General features: G+C 50.5%; 3 protein-coding genes and 1 long non-coding RNA gene across 5 annotated transcripts in view; 3 read left to right on the forward strand and 1 right to left on the reverse strand.

Moving 5' to 3' along the window:
• LOC142990713 (tyrosine-protein kinase Fes/Fps-like) overlaps window positions 1–1,434 on the forward strand; it is a gene marked incomplete at its 5' end in the record, with an annotated part of 6,428 nt that extends 4,994 nt beyond the window's left edge. Inside the window, 2 exon segments of the mRNA XM_076140572.1 lie at window positions 134–256; window positions 354–1,434. Of these exon segments, the coding sequence (XP_075996687.1) occupies window positions 134–256; window positions 354–496 (266 nt within the window).
• Window positions 1,435–7,030: 5,596 nt separating this feature from the next.
• Window positions 7,031–7,745, forward strand: LOC142990712 (uncharacterized). The gene is made up of 3 exons (XR_012960823.1): window positions 7,031–7,197; window positions 7,325–7,465; window positions 7,581–7,745. It is a non-coding gene; the product is annotated as an uncharacterized LOC142990712 (long non-coding RNA).
• Window positions 7,746–9,385: 1,640 nt separating this feature from the next.
• Window positions 9,386–14,501, forward strand: LOC142990709 (ammonium transporter Rh type C 2). Of its 2 annotated transcripts, XM_076140569.1 has the most exons (12): window positions 9,386–9,637; window positions 10,679–10,871; window positions 11,210–11,360; window positions 11,444–11,591; window positions 11,705–11,871; window positions 11,964–12,101; window positions 12,331–12,467; window positions 12,799–12,923; window positions 12,998–13,071; window positions 13,162–13,235; window positions 13,479–13,539; window positions 13,940–14,501. In XM_076140569.1, the coding sequence occupies exons 1-11, from the start codon at window positions 9,424–9,426 to the stop codon at window positions 13,498–13,500; spliced, it is 1,443 nt and encodes a 480-aa protein (XP_075996684.1). In that variant the 5' UTR covers window positions 9,386–9,423; the 3' UTR covers window positions 13,501–13,539; window positions 13,940–14,501. The 2 variants fall into 2 exon arrangements, with proteins under 2 accessions (XP_075996684.1, XP_075996683.1); XM_076140568.1 differs by lacking the exon at window positions 13,479–13,539.
• A 3,178-nt stretch (window positions 14,502–17,679) lies between these two features.
• LOC142990710 (kinesin-like protein kif7) lies at window positions 17,680–19,027 on the reverse strand. The gene is made up of 2 exons (XM_076140570.1): window positions 18,859–19,027; window positions 17,680–18,253 (listed from the first exon to the last, which is right to left on the reverse strand). The coding sequence occupies exons 1-2, from the start codon at window positions 19,001–19,003 to the stop codon at window positions 17,874–17,876; spliced, it is 525 nt and encodes a 174-aa protein (XP_075996685.1). The 5' UTR covers window positions 19,004–19,027; the 3' UTR covers window positions 17,680–17,873.
• Between the last annotated feature and the right edge of the window lie 85 nt (window positions 19,028–19,112).

Consider the following 19,112-nt stretch of genomic DNA (forward strand, 5'->3'; position numbering starts at 1 on the left):
TGGTGACATACTTAGCTAGCTTGTGACCTCGGTGACCTGCCTCTGACCCCATGACCCCTCCTCCCCCTCTCCCACACTAACTGGCTGGGCTGTGTGTGCCTGTGCCCACGCTGCCCCCTGCTGGTGTCTGCAGGTCGTTACACCACAGAGAGTGACGTGTGGAGCTTTGGCGTGTTGCTATGGGAGACCTTCTCCATGGGAATGACCCCCTACACCAGCATGACCAACCAGCAGACCCGAGACCAGGTGGAGAAAGGTACAGACACCAGGAGAGGCAGGATCCGTGAGGACACCATGTCATGATTGTTGGTCTGTCCAGGTCCATGCGTGTTGACGTCCTGCTTGTCTTCCAGGTTACCGTATGCAGGCTCCCCGGGGCTGCCCGGAGGAGATCTCCTCGCTCATGAGCAGCTGCTGGGAGTATGAAGCCAAAAACAGGCCGACGTTCAGGAAGCTGAGGGCGGAGCTTAGCGTCCTCCACACCGAAGTCACATAAGGAGATCAGTCTGTCCTGCAGAAGAGTCTCAGACTGACCGACTGGAGCTACACTTCCTGTTTTTGTTTCTTTCATCTGTTGAATTGGTGCAGGAAGCCAGGGTCACATCAGGGTCACATCATCAGGGTCACATCAGGGTCACATCAGGGTCACATCAGGGTCACATCAGGGTCACATCATCAGGGTCACATCAGGGTCACATCAGGGTCACATCATCAGGGTCACATCAGGGTCACATCATCAGGGTCACATCAGGGTCACATCAGGGTCACATCAGGGTCTCATCAGGGTCACATCAGGGTCACATCAGGGTCACATCAGGGTCTCATCAGGGTCACATCAGGGTCACATCAGGGTCACATCAGGGTCACGTCATCAGGGTGTCATCAGCAGCTGTAGGGACCTTGTGTTCTACAGGATTCTGGTGTAGGTTTGTGTGTTTATGTGTGTGTGTGTGTGTGTGTGTGTGTGTGTGTGTTTGAGCAGCTCAGTGAGTCATGAGGAGAGTCTGAGGACATGTGGAGAGTTTGGCCCTGAGCCAAGGATCCAGCTGTGAGTTCACTTTTTCAGAGTGTAATTAGGCCATAGATTCAGACTGCAGGCCTGTGTTACCATGGCAGCCTCACCAGGGGTCAGACTTTAAAAGGCTTTGGGCTTTAGAGAGGACGGTTTGGCCTTGGTGGAGGTATGCTCCCTCTGACTTCTTGTTCCAAGCTTTTTGGTGTTTAGTATATGATGTCATTCATGTAGTGGTGAAGGTTTTATTTCCTTTTTGATAAATGAGCAGGAGCTTTTGTATAACTGCATAACACAGCGTCACCACACGGGGGCAGCGTTTCACTGTGTGACCCTGCTGACAACTCTCATCCTGTTTGGGCTGCAAAAATGTCAAGAGAACCAAATCACTCTTTAGTTTGACTTTTTCATGATTACTAAGAATAAAATACTCTTTAAAAGGTGATGTCTTATTTTTATGAGGATAATTTAGAAGGAACAATCTGTTTCTGTTGAATCTATTTAATATCTATAGAAACTTTCACATTCTTAAGTGCGATCGGTGCAACAGAACAGAACTTTATTACTGCATACAAAGAAAGAAACAAACAGGATCCTACAGATGCATTGTGGGGATTTGAGTCTGTGGGAGTGTGTGTGTGTGTGTGTGTGTGTGTGGGCACTCTGAACAAGAGTCAGACTTATCACAACGTCGCCCGATTCACACACTGTGGCCTCACGCTTGCCAATGTGCAGTTCAGTGCGCTGCTGTGGCCACGCCCCTAAACGGGCCACGCCCCCAACCGGGCCAGCTGGTGCGTCTGCCAGGTGGGATTAAACGCTGCCGTCTATTCCCACAGTTTGAAATTGAAGCGTCGTGCCAAGACGAAGACGCCTTGGTTGAAAGATGACTGGTGACATTGTTGAGTGGCACCGGTGTGTCCAGTGTCTCGTGTCTCCTGTCTCGTGTCTCCTGTCTCCTGTCTCCTGTCTCCTGTCTCCTGTCTCCTGTCTCGTGCCTCATGTCTCCTGTCTCGTGTCTCGTGTCTCGTGTCTCGTGTCTCCTGTCTCGTGTCTCGTGTCTCGTGTCTCATGTCTCCTGTCTCCTGTCTCATGTCTCATGTCTCATGTCTCCTGTCTCCTGTCTCCTGTCTCCTGTTTCCTGTCTCCTGTCTCGTGTCTCGTGTCTCGTGTCTCCTGTTTCCTGTCTCCTGTCTCATGTCTCCTGTTTCCTGTCTCCTGTCTCGTGTCTCGTGTCTCGTGTCTCGTGTCTCCTGTTTCCTGTCTCCTGTCTCATGTCTCCTGTCTCCTGTCTCCTGTCTCCTGTCTCATGTCTCATGTCTCATGTCTCATGTCTCCTGTCTCCTGCTTCATGTCTCGTGTCTCGTGTCTCGTGTCTCGTGTCTCATGTCTCCTGTCTCCTGTCTCGTGTCTCATGTCTCATGTCTCCTGTCTCATGTCTCATGTCTCCTGTCTCCTGTCTCCTGTCTCCTGTCTCGTGTCTCCTGTCTCCTGTCTCATGTCTCATGTCTCATGTCTCATGTCTCCTGTCTCCTGTCTCGTGTCTCGTGTCTCGTGTCTCCTGTTTCCTGTCTCATGTCTCCTGTCTCCTGTCTCCTGTCTCATGTCTCATGTCTCATGTCTCATGTCTCCTGTCTCCTGCTTCATGTCTCGTGTCTCGTGTCTCGTGTCTCGTGTCTCGTGTCTCATGTCTCCTGTCTCCTGTCTCGTGTCTCATGTCTCATGTCTCCTGTCTCATGTCTCATGTCTCCTGTCTCCTGTCTCGTGTCTCGTGTCTCCTGTCTCCTGTCTCGTGTCTCCTGTCTCATGTCTCCTGTCTCCTGTCTCGTGTCTCATGTCTCCTGTCTCCTGTCTCCTGTCTCGTGTCTCGTGTCTCATGTCTCCTGTCTCATGTCTCATGTCTCATGTCTCATGTCTCCTGTCTCCTGTCTCCTGTCTCCTGTCTCGTGCCTCATGTCTCCTGTCTCCTGTCTCATGTCTCGTGTCTTGTGTCTCCTGTCTCGTGTCTCATGTCTCCTGTCTCCTGTCTCGTGTCTCATGTCTCATGTCTCCTGTCTCATGTCTCATGTCTCCTGTCTCCTGTCTCCTGTCTCGTGTCTCCTGTCTCCTGTCTCCTGTCTCCTGTCTCCTGTCTCCTGTCTCGTGCCTCATGTCTCCTGTCTCATGTCTCGTGTCTCGTGTCTCGTGTCTCCTGTCTCGTGTCTCGTGTCTCGTGTCTCATGTCTCCTGTCTCCTGTCTCATGTCTCATGTCTCATGTCTCCTGTCTCCTGTCTCCTGTCTCGTGTCTCGTGTCTCGTGTCTCGTGTCTCGTGTCTCCTGTCTCCTGTCTCGTGTCTCGTGTCTCATGTCTCCTGTCTCCTGTCTCATGTCTCCTGTCTCCTGTCTCCTGTCTCGTGTCTCATGTCTCATGTCTCCTGTCTCATGTCTCATGTCTCCTGTCTCCTGTCTCGTGTCTCGTGTCTCCTGTCTCCTGTCTCGTGTCTCCTGTCTCATGTCTCCTGTCTCCTGTCTCGTGTCTCATGTCTCCTGTCTCCTGTCTCCTGTCTCGTGTCTCGTGTCTCATGTCTCCTGTCTCATGTCTCATGTCTCATGTCTCATGTCTCCTGTCTCCTGTCTCCTGTCTCCTGTCTCGTGCCTCATGTCTCCTGTCTCCTGTCTCATGTCTCGTGTCTTGTGTCTCCTGTCTCGTGTCTCATGTCTCCTGTCTCCTGTCTCGTGTCTCATGTCTCATGTCTCCTGTCTCATGTCTCATGTCTCCTGTCTCCTGTCTCCTGTCTCGTGTCTCCTGTCTCCTGTCTCCTGTCTCCTGTCTCCTGTCTCCTGTCTCGTGCCTCATGTCTCCTGTCTCATGTCTCGTGTCTCGTGTCTCGTGTCTCCTGTCTCGTGTCTCGTGTCTCGTGTCTCATGTCTCCTGTCTCCTGTCTCATGTCTCATGTCTCATGTCTCCTGTCTCCTGTCTCCTGTCTCGTGTCTCGTGTCTCGTGTCTCGTGTCTCGTGTCTCCTGTCTCCTGTCTCGTGTCTCGTGTCTCATGTCTCCTGTCTCCTGTCTCATGTCTCCTGTCTCCTGTCTCCTGTCTCCTGTCTCCTGTCTCCTGTCTCCTGTCTCCTGCTTCATGTCTCATGTCTCATGTCTCATGTCTCATGTCTCCTGCTTCATGTCTCGTGTCTCGTGTCTCGTGTCTCGTGTCTCGTGTCTCATGTCTCCTGTCTCCTGTCTCCTGTCTCATGTCTCCTGTCTCCTGTCTCCTGTCTCCTGTCTCCTGTCTCGTGTCTCATGTCTCATGTCTCATGTCTCATGTCTCCTGTCTCCTGTCTCCTGTTTCATGTCTCCTGTCTCGTGTCTCCTGTCCCGTGTCTCCTGTCTCCTGTCTCCTGTCTCATGTCTCCTGTCTCCTGTCTCCTGTCTCCTGTCTCATGTCTCCTGTTTCCTGTCTCCTGTCTCGTGTCTCGTGTCTCGTGTCTCGTGTCTCCTGTTTCCTGTCTCCTGTCTCATGTCTCCTGTCTCATGTCTCATGTCTCATGTCTCATGTCTCCTGTCTCCTGCTTCATGTCTCGTGTCTCGTGTCTCGTGTCTCGTGTCTCATGTCTCCTGTCTCCTGTCTCCTGTCTCGTGTCTCATGTCTCATGTCTCCTGTCTCATGTCTCATGTCTCCTGTCTCCTGTCTCCTGTCTCCTGTCTCCTGTCTCCTGTCTCATGTCTCATGTCTCCTGTCTCCTGTCTCATGTCTCCTGTCTCGTGTCTCGTGTCTCATGTCTCCTGTCTCATGTCTCATGTCTCATGTCTCATGTCTCATGTCTCCTGTCTCCTGTCTCCTGTCTCGTGCCTCATGTCTCCTGTCTCGTGTCTCGTGTCTCGTGTCTCGTGTCTCGTGTCTCGTGTCTCCTGTCTCGTGTCTCCTGTCTCGTGTCTCGTGTCTCGTGTCTCCTGTCTCCTGTCTCCTGTCTCCTGTCTCGTGTCTCGTGTCTCATGTCTCATGTCTCCTGTCTCCTGTCTCCTGTCTCCTGTCTCGTGCCTCATGTCTCCTGTCTCGTGTCTCGTGTCTCGTGTCTCGTGTCTCCTGTCTCGTGTCTCGTGTCTCCTGTCTCGTGTCTCGTGTCTCCTGTCTCCTGTCTCCTGTCTCCTGTCTCGTGTCTCCTGTCTCCTGTCTCGTGTCTCGTGTCTCGTGTCTCGTGTCTCGTGTCTCCTGTCTCCTGTCTCGTGTCTCGTGTCTCATGTCTCCTGTCTCCTGTCTCCTGTCTCCTGTCTCATGTCTCCTGTCTCCTGTCTCCTGTCTCCTGTCTCATGTCTCCTGTCTCCTGTCTCCTGTCTCCTGCTTCATGTCTCATGTCTCATGTCTCATGTCTCATGTCTCCTGCTTCATGTCTCGTGTCTCGTGTCTCGTGTCTCGTGTCTCGTGTCTCATGTCTCCTGTCTCCTGTCTCCTGTCTCCTGTCTCGTGTCTCATGTCTCATGTCTCATGTCTCCTGTCTCCTGTCTCCTGTTTCATGTCTCCTGTCTCGTGTCTCCTGTCCCGTGTCTCCTGTCTCCTGTCTCCTGTCTCATGTCTCCTGTCTCCTGTCTCCTGTCTCGTGTCTCCTGTCTCCTGTCTCCTGTCTCCTGTCCCGTGTCTCCTGTCTCCTGTCTCCTGTCTCATGTCTCCTGTCTCCTGTCTCCTGTCTCCTGTCTCCTGTCTCGTGTCTCCTGTCTCATGTCTCCTGTCTCGTGTCTCGTGCCTCATGTCTCATGTCTCATGTCTCCTGTCTCCTGTCTCCTGTCTCCTGTCCCGTGCCAACACTGTAAATCCGTTCTGGAGTGTTTATATTTATATTAATTTGATCTCTGTGATGTTTGTAATCTAAATCACTTTGCTGGATTCATTTCCTGAATTCTGCAACAAATAGAGTTTTTTTTTTACACTTTTGATTCATAATCACACAAGAACCTGAGCTGACAGCTGGATCTGTTAGTGAACATGTGTGTGTTCATGTGAACCTTAGTGTGTGTGTGTTCATGTGAACCTTAGTGTGTGTGTGTTCATGTGATCAGCCTTAATTGTAAACAGCTGTCCTCACTTCTCCTCCCTCAGTCAGTTTGTTTCAGATCGTGTGTTTCTGTCACATGGAGACATGAAGTCACATGAAAGAGTGAAAAGGTAACTACAGTGTGATGTTGTAGTGTGTGTGTGTGTGTGTGTGTGTGTGTGTGTGTGTGTGTGTGTGGTGGAGCGGCTGAGAGTGACTCACAGGTCAGGCCCGTCAGTAAGTGAGTACATTAGTTAGTGTGGTTGCTGGAATGCAGACAGACAGGAAACGTGGCCTGCAGACATCGACTCTTAATGACTGACAGCTCAGTTTTTTCGTTTATTGCCTTGAGATTGATTTCATTTTCCATATTGGTGGCAGAACATCAAGAGCTCATAATGATCTGTTCTCACATGTGACCCACATGAGGAAGGAGGAAACAAAGAGCAGCTGGAGGGTTGAATACATATTTGAGTACAGGTTTGGATTTCAAACCACATCAGTCATCAGGAGGAGGGCGGGGCAGCTTTCCCTCAGCGCCGCGCCACATCATGGTATGGAAGTGTTTCATGTGGAGCATCTCATTGCTCAACAGCCCTGTAACCGTGGTGACCCTGCTCAGCAGTCAGACTTGTTCTGTCAGTCACGTGTCACCTGGATGTCACTGCTCTCAGGGTGTCAGTCATTACTTTCATTCTGCTGTGACTCTGATCTGCTGGCTGAGCTTCAGTCTGGCTGACAGAAGAGTTTACTACAGATGAGGAGGACTTCACTCTGCTCTCAGCTTCTTCATCACCTCCACTGCTTTGATGGACTCAGACGTTTGAGCAGGGAGGATTCAGTTTAAAGTAATAAGACCTTTAACCTTTAACCTAATGTCCCTGTAGCAGTTTAGTTCACGTGAGTCTGTTGTCTTACATCTCAAAGCCTCGAGCAGACAGACAAGCCGGGAATGAGGTGTAAGAAAACGAGCCTGAGAGGAGCAACAGCTCTCTAGAGAGAGGACGAGACAGCTGAGGGTCAGAAGACTACAATCTGAGCCTGAACTATGAAGCAGGAGTACGGGACCCAGTCCAGGACCCTGTGGATCTGAGGTCTAGCACTAGCCCAACAGTGAGACAGACTGGACCTCTTGAGATGTAAACCGTCTCTGATGAGAAGACTTCAGTCAGGTATCAAAGTGTACGTCTCTCTAAACTACACAGATAAAAATCCAGATAAGAGCAAACTGATTGTTTGTTCAGTCAATGACACTGTTGCTATAGAAACAGAATTATGAGACGCCATAATCATTTCTGATTCTTTACAGGCATCATTTCCCCCCAAAAATGTCTTAAAGCACGACGCCTGGAGTCTGTGGAGAGAGTGAGCAGCGTGTTCACAGGAGTGAGATAAGAGTGAGAGTCACGCGTGTCCGTGTGGCATGTGTTCACCACCCGTGATGGACCATGTGAGACGCTGCATCACGGGACACGGGCCCCCGCGTGTCTCTGCAGGCTTATCTACCTGACGCTCGTATCGCTCAGGCATCGCCGCTCTCTGATGTATCTGCTTACTTCCATCAGATTCCTGTCGTGACTCAGTGAGCAGGTTATGCTTTACGAGCCAAGACGCATTAAGCAGCACTAATCTCTGCTGACACACACTCACCTATGATCCAGCTAATGATCACAGGAGGCCCACAGGCTCCATAGCTGCCTGAGCTGGCATGGGCACGACATGACATGACAGAAGAAGAACAGCTTAGATGTGAGTGACAGCTGAGCACAGACGAGAGGGAGAAGAGGGAGAACAATGCAACTGCTTCTGTTTGATTGACATGAGCTGCGTTTCTTATGCTCTCTATGTCTGTCTGTCTGTCTGTCTGTCTGTCTGTCTGTCTGTCTGTCTGTCTGTCTGTCTCTCTCTCTCTCTCTCTCTCTCTCTCTCTCTCTCTCTCTCTCTCTCTCTCTCTCTCTCTCTCTCTCTCCCCCTCCCTCCCTCAGTCTCTCTGCCCCCTACATACAGATGAATATGTAAGCAGCAGAGCCCCCCCCCCCAGTGAAACCTCATGGGGGCTTCAGGCGATGTTTGAGGTCAAACAAAGCATGGAAATGAGAGAAACCAGTTTGAATAGCTGCACTGAACTGAACTGTGTCTGTCTCTGTGTCAGAGGGACAGAAATGTGCTGCAGGACAGGAATGTGTCCTCACAGATACCATCAGAGACACACAGTCACATGCTAACACACTCCATGCACACATGCACCGGGCCGGAATGGCAACATGTTACCACGGTAATAAAAATAGAAGACACACAGAACACACACAGGTGTCTTCTGTGATGTGAAAACAAATGTGTGTGTGTGTGTGTGTGTGTGTGTGTCCTCTCTGTTGTTTGTTCGGTTTTCTTCTGCTTATTTGTTTTGGCAGGTAAACAACACACACGTTTCATGTTGAACTTAAAGTAGTTTCAGTGTAGTTAGCTACTTTCTCTCAGTAGCTTGTAGTGTAGCTTTATGAAGACAGTAGCTTGGCTGCAGCTGCAAACCTGAGAAGGAAAGAGTTTCATTCAAACTGCTGATTTTATTGTGACGATGGAAAAACATCATCAATCAATCAATCAATCAATCATTCAATAGTGGGCGGAGCCTCATACGGTCTCCTCTACATTTTAGCTTTAAGACAAAACTTTACAGTCAGAACAAAACTCTTTATTTATGAAGTGTGTATCAGCGGAGTGAGTGTTATGTAACCATGGAAGAATGCCTTAACGACAGGAAGCTGATAACATCTGGAATGTTCTGATGTCAGAGATAAAGTCCATATGATGAATCCTTAAACTGGAATCTCCAATTAGATAGTAATGCAGATTGGAACCCAGAGAACACACACACACGTGATCACACACACGTGATGATGACATGAGGCAGGAGGCTGAAAGCACGACCTCTGACCTCACCTGAAAGTCGCCCCAACACTGCTTAAGTGCCACTGATCAAAGCCATGCTGCTCTGTCAGGTGAATGGCATTAAACTGCCACTGCCCTTGAGCAAGGCGATCTGCTGTGGCGCTGCTCCTCAGTGTCACCGTGTTCACGCTGGGGTCTGTAGGTTTGCTCATACATGGAGATCACATGTTGTTGTTGTTGTTGTCTGATCGTATCTTTGTAAACTCTCTGTTAGCCATTAGCCCACTAGCATGCTAACTGTCAGTTTAGCAAAGTAAACATGATATTGATGATATATGCTTTAGCCTCATGGCTGCTCCTGCATGCCTGCAGCTTCATGCTAGCGTCCACGCCTTACCTGCTCACAGAGGGGCGTATCCTCTGTGAGGGCCACGCCCCCCTGTGAGCAGGTGCATATATAGAGATGCTTACTGAGCGCCGCAGCATCTCACAGAGCAGAGCATCGTCCAGAGCGTCACCATGGGGAGCCTCTGCAGTTACCTGGGCCCTCAGAAGAACACCAACATCCGGGTCGGCCTGCCCGCCGTCTGCTTCGTCTGGCAGATCGCCATGATCGTCCTGTTTGGAGTGTTCATCAGATACAACGAGGAGGCCGACGCACACTGGATCGAACACCGACACGCAAACAACATCAGCAGTGACATCGAGAACGACTTCTACTTCAGATACCCCAGTGAGTACGAGAGGAGAGGAGAGAGAGAGAGAGAGAGAGAGAGAGAGAGAGAGAGAGGAGAGGGAGAGGAGAGGAGAGAGAGAGAGAGAGGGGAGGAAGAGGGAGAGAGAGAGAGAGAGAGAGAGAGGTAGAGGAGAGGAGAGGAGAGAGAGAGAGAGAGAGAGGGAGAGGGAGAGAGAGAGAGAGAGAGAGAGAGGAGGAAGAGGGAGAGGGAGGGAGAAAAGGGGAGAAGAGAGGGGAGGGAGAGGAGAGGAGAGGGGAGGGAGAGGAGAGGGGAGGGAGAGGAGAGGAGAGGAGAGAGAGAGAGAGAGAGAGAGGGAGAGGTAGAGGGGAGGAAGAGGGAGAGGGAGAGGGAGAGAGAGAGGGGGAGAGGGAGAGGGAGAGAGAGAAGGGGAGAGAGTGAGAGAGAGAGAGAGGAGGGGAGGGGAGAGGAGAGGAGAGGAGAGGAGGGGAGAGAGAGGGGAGAGAGAGAGAGAGAGAGAGAGAGAGAGAGGGAGAGGGAGAGGGGAGGAAGAGGGAGAGGGAGAGGGAGAGAGAGAGGGGGAGAGAGTGAGAGAGGGGAGAGGAGAGCAGAGGAGAGGAGAGGAGAGGGGAGGGAGAGGAGAGGAGAGGAGAGGGGAGGGAGAGGAGAGGAGAGGAGAGGAGAGGAGAGGAGAGGAGAGGAGCTGCAGACTGAGCTCAACTACACACAGCAGACTGCTTACACTTACACACTCCACACACACTCTACATCTTTGTGTCTTATCTCAAATTCTTTGCTTGTTGTTGCCAGAGAGTGAAGCTCTGGTGTCCTAGCTGCAGAGTCGACGCTCTATGTTTACAGAGCTCCACAGAAATGGAAGACACTAAGAATAATGAAGTTTTAAGGCAAATTTGTTTCCAGATAAAGTTGAAATTGAGTTTGCTGAGAACGTTTCCCCTCCTGCTGCTGTGTGGTGCTGCAGCAGAGTCCAGTCTTTATGATCCAAGCTGCTCTGTCTGTATGACTGCCCCGGGTCCCTCTATGCAGAGCGTCTGACACTCTGGGTTTGTGTCCCTCAGGCTTCCAGGACGTTCACGTCATGATCTTTGTGGGGTTCGGGTTCCTCATGACCTTCCTCCAGCGTTACAGTTTTGGCGCAGTGGGCTTCAACTTCCTGATCGCGTCCTTCGGCCTGCAGTGGGCGCTGCTCATGCAGGGATGGTTCCATCATCTGGACCCCAGCACCGGGAAGATCTACATCGGTGTGGAGAGGTGAGTGTGTGCATGGAGAGGGAGTCTCAGTCTCTAGGTGAGGTGAGTGACGTCCTCCAGGGCCAGTTTGTAGAGCGGGGGTCTGGGTGGGGGAGGGGGAGGGGGGTCTGGGTCAGGGAGGGGGAGGGGGAGGGGGAGGGGTTCTGTACCTGAAGCTGTCAAACACTCTTGTTGCCCGGAGCCAAACGACGCTCCTTTGAAAGCAAACAGGCCGGAGGACAAAATCTGAATTCCAGTCGGTCCAGTTTGTGTGAAGAGAGTCTCGTGTCTTGTGTCTCGTGTTTCGTGTCTCGTGTCTCGTGTCTCGTGTCTCAGAGTGTTTGTCCTCCTCTGCTCAGCCTGATCAATGCAGACTTCTGCTGTGCGGGGAGTCTGATCGCCTTTGGCGCCCTGCTGGGTAAAGTGAGCCCGGTGCAGCTGCTGGTGGTCACCCTGTTTGGCGTCACGCTGTTTGCTGTGGAGGAGTTCATCATCCTCACCCTGCTGCACGTGAGGCTCAGCCGCCGCCCTCACACACACCACTCAATACAAGTTTGCGGTTTGAGAAAATGGAATCTGTGTGTTCTCTGCAGTGCAGAGACGCTGGCGGCTCCATGGTGATCCACGCCTTTGGAGGATATTATGGTCTGGCCATCTCCTGGGTGCTCTACAGGCCAACTCTGTACCAGAGCAAACGCCTCAACTCCTCAGTTTACCACTCTGACGTGTTCGCCATGATCGGTGAGTACAAACCACATCGTTCAGACTGAAGGAGTCCAGCACAGGGGTCAAAGGTTAAACCCATCAAAGCTCTGGACCTCCTCGCTCAGACTCTAACCTGTCTCTCCTCACAGGAACTCTGTTTCTCTGGATGTTCTGGCCCAGTTTCAACTCGGCCATCACGGATCACGGTGACGGGCAGCACAGGGCGGCCATCAACACGTACCTGGCCCTGGCCTCGTCCGTGCTCACCACCGTGGCGCTCTCCAGCATGTCGCACAAAGGAGGCAAACTGGACATGGTGACGCTCTGACGCCGCTGCACCTCAGCCCCGCCGCTCGCAGCAGCTCGTCTCAACGTGTCCTCCTCTCTCTCCCCCCCCCCCCCCCGCAGGTTCACATCCAGAACGCCACTCTGGCCGGAGGGGTCGCCATGGGAACAGCGGCCGAGTTCATGATCCAGCCTTACGGTTCTCTAATCGTGGGCTTCTGCTGCGGGATCATCTCCACCTTCGGCTACATCTTTGTCTCGGTGAGAATCAGCCTGAAACACTGATGAACTCATTTCACAACTATGAGGTTTGTTACGTTAATGTCATGCTGACAGATGAGGGTGCGGCCAAACACACACACACACGCACACACACAGACACGCTCAATCTGAAAGTAATAAATACAACTCTCTGATCGATAGATCGATTGATAGATAGATAGATAGATAGATAGATAGATAGATAGATGACCTGTGGTTGCCCTCACAGCCCTTCCTGGAGAAGTACCTGAAGCTCCAGGACACATGCGGCATCCACAACCTCCACGCTGTGCCGGGCATGCTGGGAGGCTTCATAGGAGCCATCGTGGCTGCAGCCGCCACCGAATCTGTGTATGGAGCAGAAGGGTGAGTGTACACACACACACACACACACACACACTGATAATGTCTCCATACCAGCACCTCCATATAGAGCGCCTCTATAAGTTGGGTGAAAATGGCCCCAAACCCCCAGAGGAGATGAAGATGATGACTCTTCTGATTTTCCATCAGAAGACATTAAGTTTCTCCTTTTACTTCCTGTCTGAATCAATGTCTCCATGTTTGGCACTGATGAAGCTTTGGCACAATGTCTGGGTTGTATTTTAATGAGGTGATCAAACAGGAAGTGCAAAGTGCCTGAGGCAGATCATTAACAACGTGTTCTTCTTCTTCTTCTTCCTCTTCTCCACCTCAGGTTGATCAACACGTTTGACTTCGAGGGCGCCTTTGTCAACAGGACGGTGGGAACGCAGGGCGGCTTCCAGGCGGCCGGCACGTGCGTGGCCATCGTGTTCGGCCTGGTGGGAGGAGCTCTCGTGGGTGAGTGTTGAGTGACTGATCAGTGATTGCTTCCTGGTGGAGTGCAGACTAACAGGAGTGTGTGACGTCTCCAGGCCTCGTCCTGAAGCTTCCTATCTGGGCCGACCCCGCTGATGACAACTGCTTTGATGACGAGGCCTACTGGGAGGTGAGGGTGCTGCTCTGCCTTTAGGCCACTAGAGGGCAGGAGGGGGGGGAGGTGGAGGAGTTAGTGATGACCTTCTGTGACCTTTGGCAGGTTCCTGAGGAAGAGGAGAGCTTTCCTCCTGTGCTGGAGTACAACAATCACATGATGAACAAGCACCAGGACATGTAAGACACACACACACACACACACACACACACAGGCCGACGATGACCTCACTCTCTCTCTCCATGAACATAAACTGAATCATATCATAACTGAGATATAAACTGAGAGGAAACGAGACGATCACAGAGTTTCTGTCTGGCTTCAGTCAGAAGTCGATCCTGAATCCACTTCAGCGTCTTTGATCAAGAGACAAACCAGCAGAGAAGAAGAAGAGTCATGTGATCATCTCTTCTTCTTTACAGAATTCTGTCATCAGCATTCTGAGTGGGAGGGGCCTTCTCCTTCTTTGAGTTCTCATTAGAGGTATGGATGTGGAAGGGAAGAACCTGGTTCTGATCCAAATCCAGGGGTGGGTACCGGAATGGATTGAGTTGATGTGTTTACATTAGGGAGGGGGGGGCGGGCGTGACTCCATATGTCTCTGCATCTCCTCCAAAGTAGAGCCTCAGTCTGAGTGACAGTAACAGTCATCCCTGCTCTCCACACTCACAGACAGAAGGTTGTGGGTTCAAATCCCAAACTGACCCGATTCCAATCCGGGTGAGGTTTGTTGCGTAGTCGAACACGGAGCAATCACAGAATCGTGACGTCATCAGAGTAAGCGTAGGAACAAAGCGTATTTGCTCGGCCTTGGCGGGGGTATGGGCTCTGATGAGCCATGGAGCGTTTTTACTCACACACTGTGGATTTGTTCTTGTTTCAGCGCTGAGTCTCACTTCTCTGTGGAGCAAAGTTAGAAGATCCCTCAGGACTGAATCAGCAGCATCAGGAGATGATGTGACCTTTGACCTTTGGTCTCAGCGGCTTAGCACCAGATTTGACCCTGAATCATGATGTTGGCATTGTTGTGAAGTACAGTTAGGGTCTGACTGACACCAGCATGTGTATATATACAGCTTTAGTTATTATTGTGTAACTTTAACACTCTGATCTGTACAAACAAAGATCTGACTTTTATTATTGACATTCTTAATCATTTTCTATTCCCCTTTGTGTTAATATCAGTTTAGATTTGTGTCTACAGAGACTATTGAAGGTATTTGTGCAGTGAAGTGAAGCCCCTTCTTCTTCTTCTTCATGTATTTCTCTGTGTTTGCTGCATGTCCAGTCCTCTCCTCTCCTCTTCCTTTGCACGCTGCCTGTTGCATCCCCTGTTGTATTTTGTCTTTTGATATTGTTTTGTTACCTTATGATTAGTTTCTGGAGTTCACATTTATTAAATCACATGTAAGTGCAATCCAACAATAAACTTTTATGTTCTTTTATGTTCTTGCTATGCACAGTTTGAGGTCAGGATGAATAAGGAAGATAATAATGAGGCCAAACCCTGCAGAGACGTAGGAATGTGCTGCTGTGTTACTTCTGAACATCTGACTGATTGTTAATGCAGTTTCTCTAAACTCTATTGAGTTTTCTTTCAAATGAAGCAAATTTGTTGATTTTAATGCACATTTATAGAAACATTCAAACATTTAAATAAATGATATCTGCTCTCAAAACATTCAAACAAACACCACAGCTCATAATCCTGAGAAAACTAAGAACAACAATAGAGACGATGTTATTGATGGAGCCGGACCGTTAACGCCGTCCTTCAGTTGGGTGGTTCTTCCACTGAAAAGTGTCTGTCTGCATGCCTGCCTGCCTGTCTGCATGCCTACCTGTCTGTCTGTCCGCATGCCTGTCCGTCTGCATGCCTGTCTGCATGCCTGCCACAGAAACCTTATGAACTGTAACAGTAGCTGGTGTCTGATCAGTGTTAGACGTCTCATTGCTCCATCAGGAAGCAAGAAAACACAAAGCTCAGTACTTTTCAGTCAGAGCACGGCGCTCTGTGGATTCAGAAGTTCAGTCACAGCACAAACTGGTTGACTGATCATATGTACAGTGTACATATGAATGTTGCTTTAGAGATTTTCTGTCTCTGTGGTTTGTTATGATTTCATGTTTGAGCCAATCAATGCGTCCCTATGACATCACTGCCCCGATAAGGGCGGAGCTTCTGCTGTTGAAGGAGAATTCCTGCCTGTATTCTTGGCTGTTAATTATTCTTATAACTCTTTATTAACACAGCAAAGCTCACAGCTGTTCTCTGCACCTTCACCAAGACATTCAGTGTGTTGATAAATTAAAATACAGGTACAAATTCACCCGTTTTTAATTTAACAAACATAAAAAGTTTCTACTTTTATATCAAAACTTTCCACAGGATTCATAGAACAAGAAACGATGCATTTGTGTTCTCGGTGCTCCGGTTTAATTCTCTACCAAATGAGCGATGCAGGCCCATGGGACCCTCTGTCAAAGCGTGTTAGACTACAGAGTGGTACAGAGCGTACATTCACCCAAACAAAGCTCTAAGCCTTATTAAGCCTTATAGCTTTATTTTCACCGTCTGTGCTCGTTCACCTGCTGCAGAGCCGGACTGACCGCCCCCCCCATCTGAACCTGCCTCTGGTCTCTGGTGGTCCTGATGTCATATCGGTCATTAAAGGGTTACATTGCCGCCTCCATCAGGTGGTAGAGCTTCCATCCTGCTCTGGCTCTCTACACAACATCAGGAGCTTGAAAATGTAGTCCATATTTTGGTGGAGTTTTATGTCTGAGATGTTATAACGCCATGTGAAAGTTAAAATGCTCTACCGGGCAGACCTCTGGCCCGGCTGCTCTGTGGTTGAGTGAAGCTAAACGCTATGTAGCCTGCTTGGCTAGGTTGCTTACTGCGTTGCTGTTGTGAAATATCAGGTTCAAACACGTTTATAGCTGTTTTATAGAAGTTTGTTTGTGTGATGTCATTGCGTGGGAAACAGTGGTGGTTTCTTTATCGGTTGAAGAGCTGCAGCAGGTTGAAGCTTGTGTGTTCGTGGCCTCGCTCTGCTCGTTTCTAAAGCGTTGCCATGCGACTGCGGGTAATAATGGATTATTTGGAATTAATATAGATTTGGGACAGTACTGTCTACTACAGACAGCTTGGTTTCCTTTATTGTGACAAACACATTGAATTGAAACATTGTGATTGTTTCTGTTGTTTCTGTGACGTGTTTCTGTAGGTTTAATTGCTGATATGTGGCAATAGAACACCTCAGCCAGGAAACACAGGAGGAAGGAGGCACGAGTCAGGAGGGGGAGAAGAGATCGAGTTTGTGTTATCTTTAAAAGTAAGGATGGGAATCAGAGAACAAACACGAAGGAGCAGCACCTATTAGAGCTCATTCCTCTGCCAAGGCCGAACAAGCAGAAGTGTTATACATATAGCTTATATTTATTATTTTATTTGGATTTGTGCTGAATTGAGAGAAGAAGTTACAGAACAGTGGCACAAGTGAGGGTCCACAAGTGAAGAGGAGGAGCAAAGGGAGCTGTGCAGCAGAGGAGGAGATGGAGAGGACATGTTGGGCCCACAGCCTGTAGTTACTATGGTAACGCTAGTTGCTCTTTGTCTGAATGCTCTCAGTAGAACACGATGAGGCTCATTTCTCTGTCTCATCTTCATCACTAAACTCACTCACATTGTTTAATGCAAAGATTTGTTTTGTTGTGTGTGTTTGTGCTGTGTGTGTTTGTGCTGTGTGTGTTTGTGCTGTGTGTTTGTGCCGTGTGTGTTTGTGCCGTGTGTGTTTGTGCCGTGTGTGTTTGTGCCGTGTGTGTTTGTGCCGTGTGTGTTTGTGCCGTGTGTGTTTGTGCTGTGTGTGTTTGTGCTGTGTGTTTGTGCTGTGTGTGTTTGTGCTGTGTGTGTTTGTGCTGTGTGTTTGTGCTGTGTGTGTTTGTGCTGTGTGTGTTTGTGCTGTTTGTGTTTGTGCTGTGTGTTTGTGCTCTGTGTTTGTGTGGTGTGTGTTTGTGCTGTGTGTGTGTGCTGTGTGTTTGTGCTGTGTGTGTTTGTGCTGTGTGTTTGTGCTGTGTGTGTTTGTGCTGTGTGTGTTTGTGCTGTGTGTGTGTGCTGTGTGTTTGTGCTGTGTGTGTTTGTGCTGTGTGTGTGTGCTGTGTGTTTGTGCTGTGTGTGTTTGTGCTGTGTGTGTGTTTGTGCTGTGTGTTTGTGCTGTGTGTGTTTGTGCTGTGTGTGTGTTTTGTGCTGTGTGTGTTTGTGCTGTGTGTTTGTGCTGTGTGTGTGTTTGTGCGTTTGTGCTGTGTGTGTGTGCTGTGTGTTTGTGCTGTGTGTGTTTGTGCTGTGTGTTTGTGCTGTGTGTTTGTGCTGTGTGTTTGTGCTGTGTGTGTGTTTGTGCGTTTGTGCTGTGTGTGTGTGCTGTGTGTTTGTGCTGTGTGTGTTTGTGCTGTGTGTTTGTGCTGTGTGTTTGTGCTGTGTGTGTTTGTGCTGTGTGTGTTTGTGCTGTGTGTGTTTGTGTTGTGTGTGTGTGTGCTGTGTGTGTGTGCTGTGTGTGTTTGTGCTGTGTGTTTGTGCTGTGTGTGTGTGTGCTGTGTGTTTGTGCTGTGTGTAACTCTTCCATGTCTTGTTGCCATCAGGACTTCCTGTGGAGGACGACTCTCTGCACCTCAACCTTCTCTCTTGATCTCTTTTCTTATCTCTTATCTTAACTTAATGATTAAAGTTCTTCATATAAACCAGTCGGTCGTATTTATTTAAAAACTTTACATACAAGTATAAAAACACAAACCACAGATGAGAACTCTTCTTCTTCTAGTTAAACAGGATTCCTCCTCACGTCGATCATGGCGTTGTTTGAACTCTGCGCTCCCACGTTCAGGCTGGAGCGCCGGGAATCCCGCCGGGATTTAACGGAGGGCAGCGACGGGGGGCCGCTCCAGGGCCCCCCTCCCGCCTGGACCACACGGTGAACCGGGACCTCGGCGGCGGCGGCGGCGGCGTGGAGCCACAGCTCCTCCATGGCGGCGGGTTCCTCAGTGGGGAGAGAAGAGCGCCGCCACGTGGACGGCAGAGGCGTGTTCACCAGCTCACGCATCTCCTCACGGGAACGCAGACATTTAGGCTGCACCGACACTCGGCCTCCTGCAGGAGCATCAGGACTGCAGACAGACGAGGGTCTGACATCAGAGACCACCGCTGGAAGACAAGGAGGAGGACAGGGTGAGGAAGAGGACAGGGGAGGAGGAGGACAGGGGAGGAGGAGACCAGGGGGAGGAGGAGGACAGGGTGAGGAAGAGGACAGGGTGAGGAAGAGGACAGGGGAGGAGGAGGAGGGGGGAGGAGGAGGACAGGGGGAGGAGGAGGACAGGGTGAGGAAGAGGACAGGGGAGGAGGAGGACAGGGGGAGGAGGAGGAGGAGGGTGAGGAAGAGGACAGGGGAGGAGGAGGAGGAGGGGGAGGAGGAGGACAGGGGGAGGAAGAGGACAGGGGAGGAGGAGGACAGGGGGAGGAGGAGGAGGGGGAGGAGGAGGAGGGGGAGGAGGAGGAGGAGGGTGAGGAGGACAGGGGGAGGAAGAGGACAGGGGGAGGAGGAGGAGGAGGACAGGGGGAGGAGGACAGGGTGAGGAGGAGGAGGGGGAGGAGGAGGACAGGGGGAGGAGGAGGAGGAGGACAGGGGGAGGAGGACAGGGTGAGGAGGAGGAGGGGGACAGGGTGAGGAGGAGGAGGGGGAGGAGGAGGACAGGGGGAGGATGAAGAGGGTGAGGAGGGCCTTTAGCAGCAGTGTGTGTGTGTGTGTGTACCTTTGTTTTGGCTGAATGGACCAATGAGCTCTCTGAGTTTGTGGCTCAGCTCCTGATTGGTTGCCTTGTAGTAACTCAGCTCCTTGCTCAGGTTATGGATCCATCCCTCATACTGACGCTGTCTTCCTGCCAGGCCCTCGTCCATTTGCTCTGTGACACACACACACACACACACTCTCTTAGTGACATCATCACAGTGCTGAGTCATGCTGGCGTCGCGTGGGCGGCGTCTCCCCCCCACCTCTCGGGCACAC

The sequence above is a fragment of the Genypterus blacodes genome, unplaced genomic scaffold (assembly GCF_046128005.1).
Source record: "Genypterus blacodes isolate CSIRO-AG114 ecotype Tasmania unplaced genomic scaffold, CSIRO-AGI_Gbla_v1 ptg000686l_1, whole genome shotgun sequence".
Classification (NCBI taxonomy): domain Eukaryota; kingdom Metazoa; phylum Chordata; class Actinopteri; order Ophidiiformes; family Ophidiidae; genus Genypterus; species Genypterus blacodes.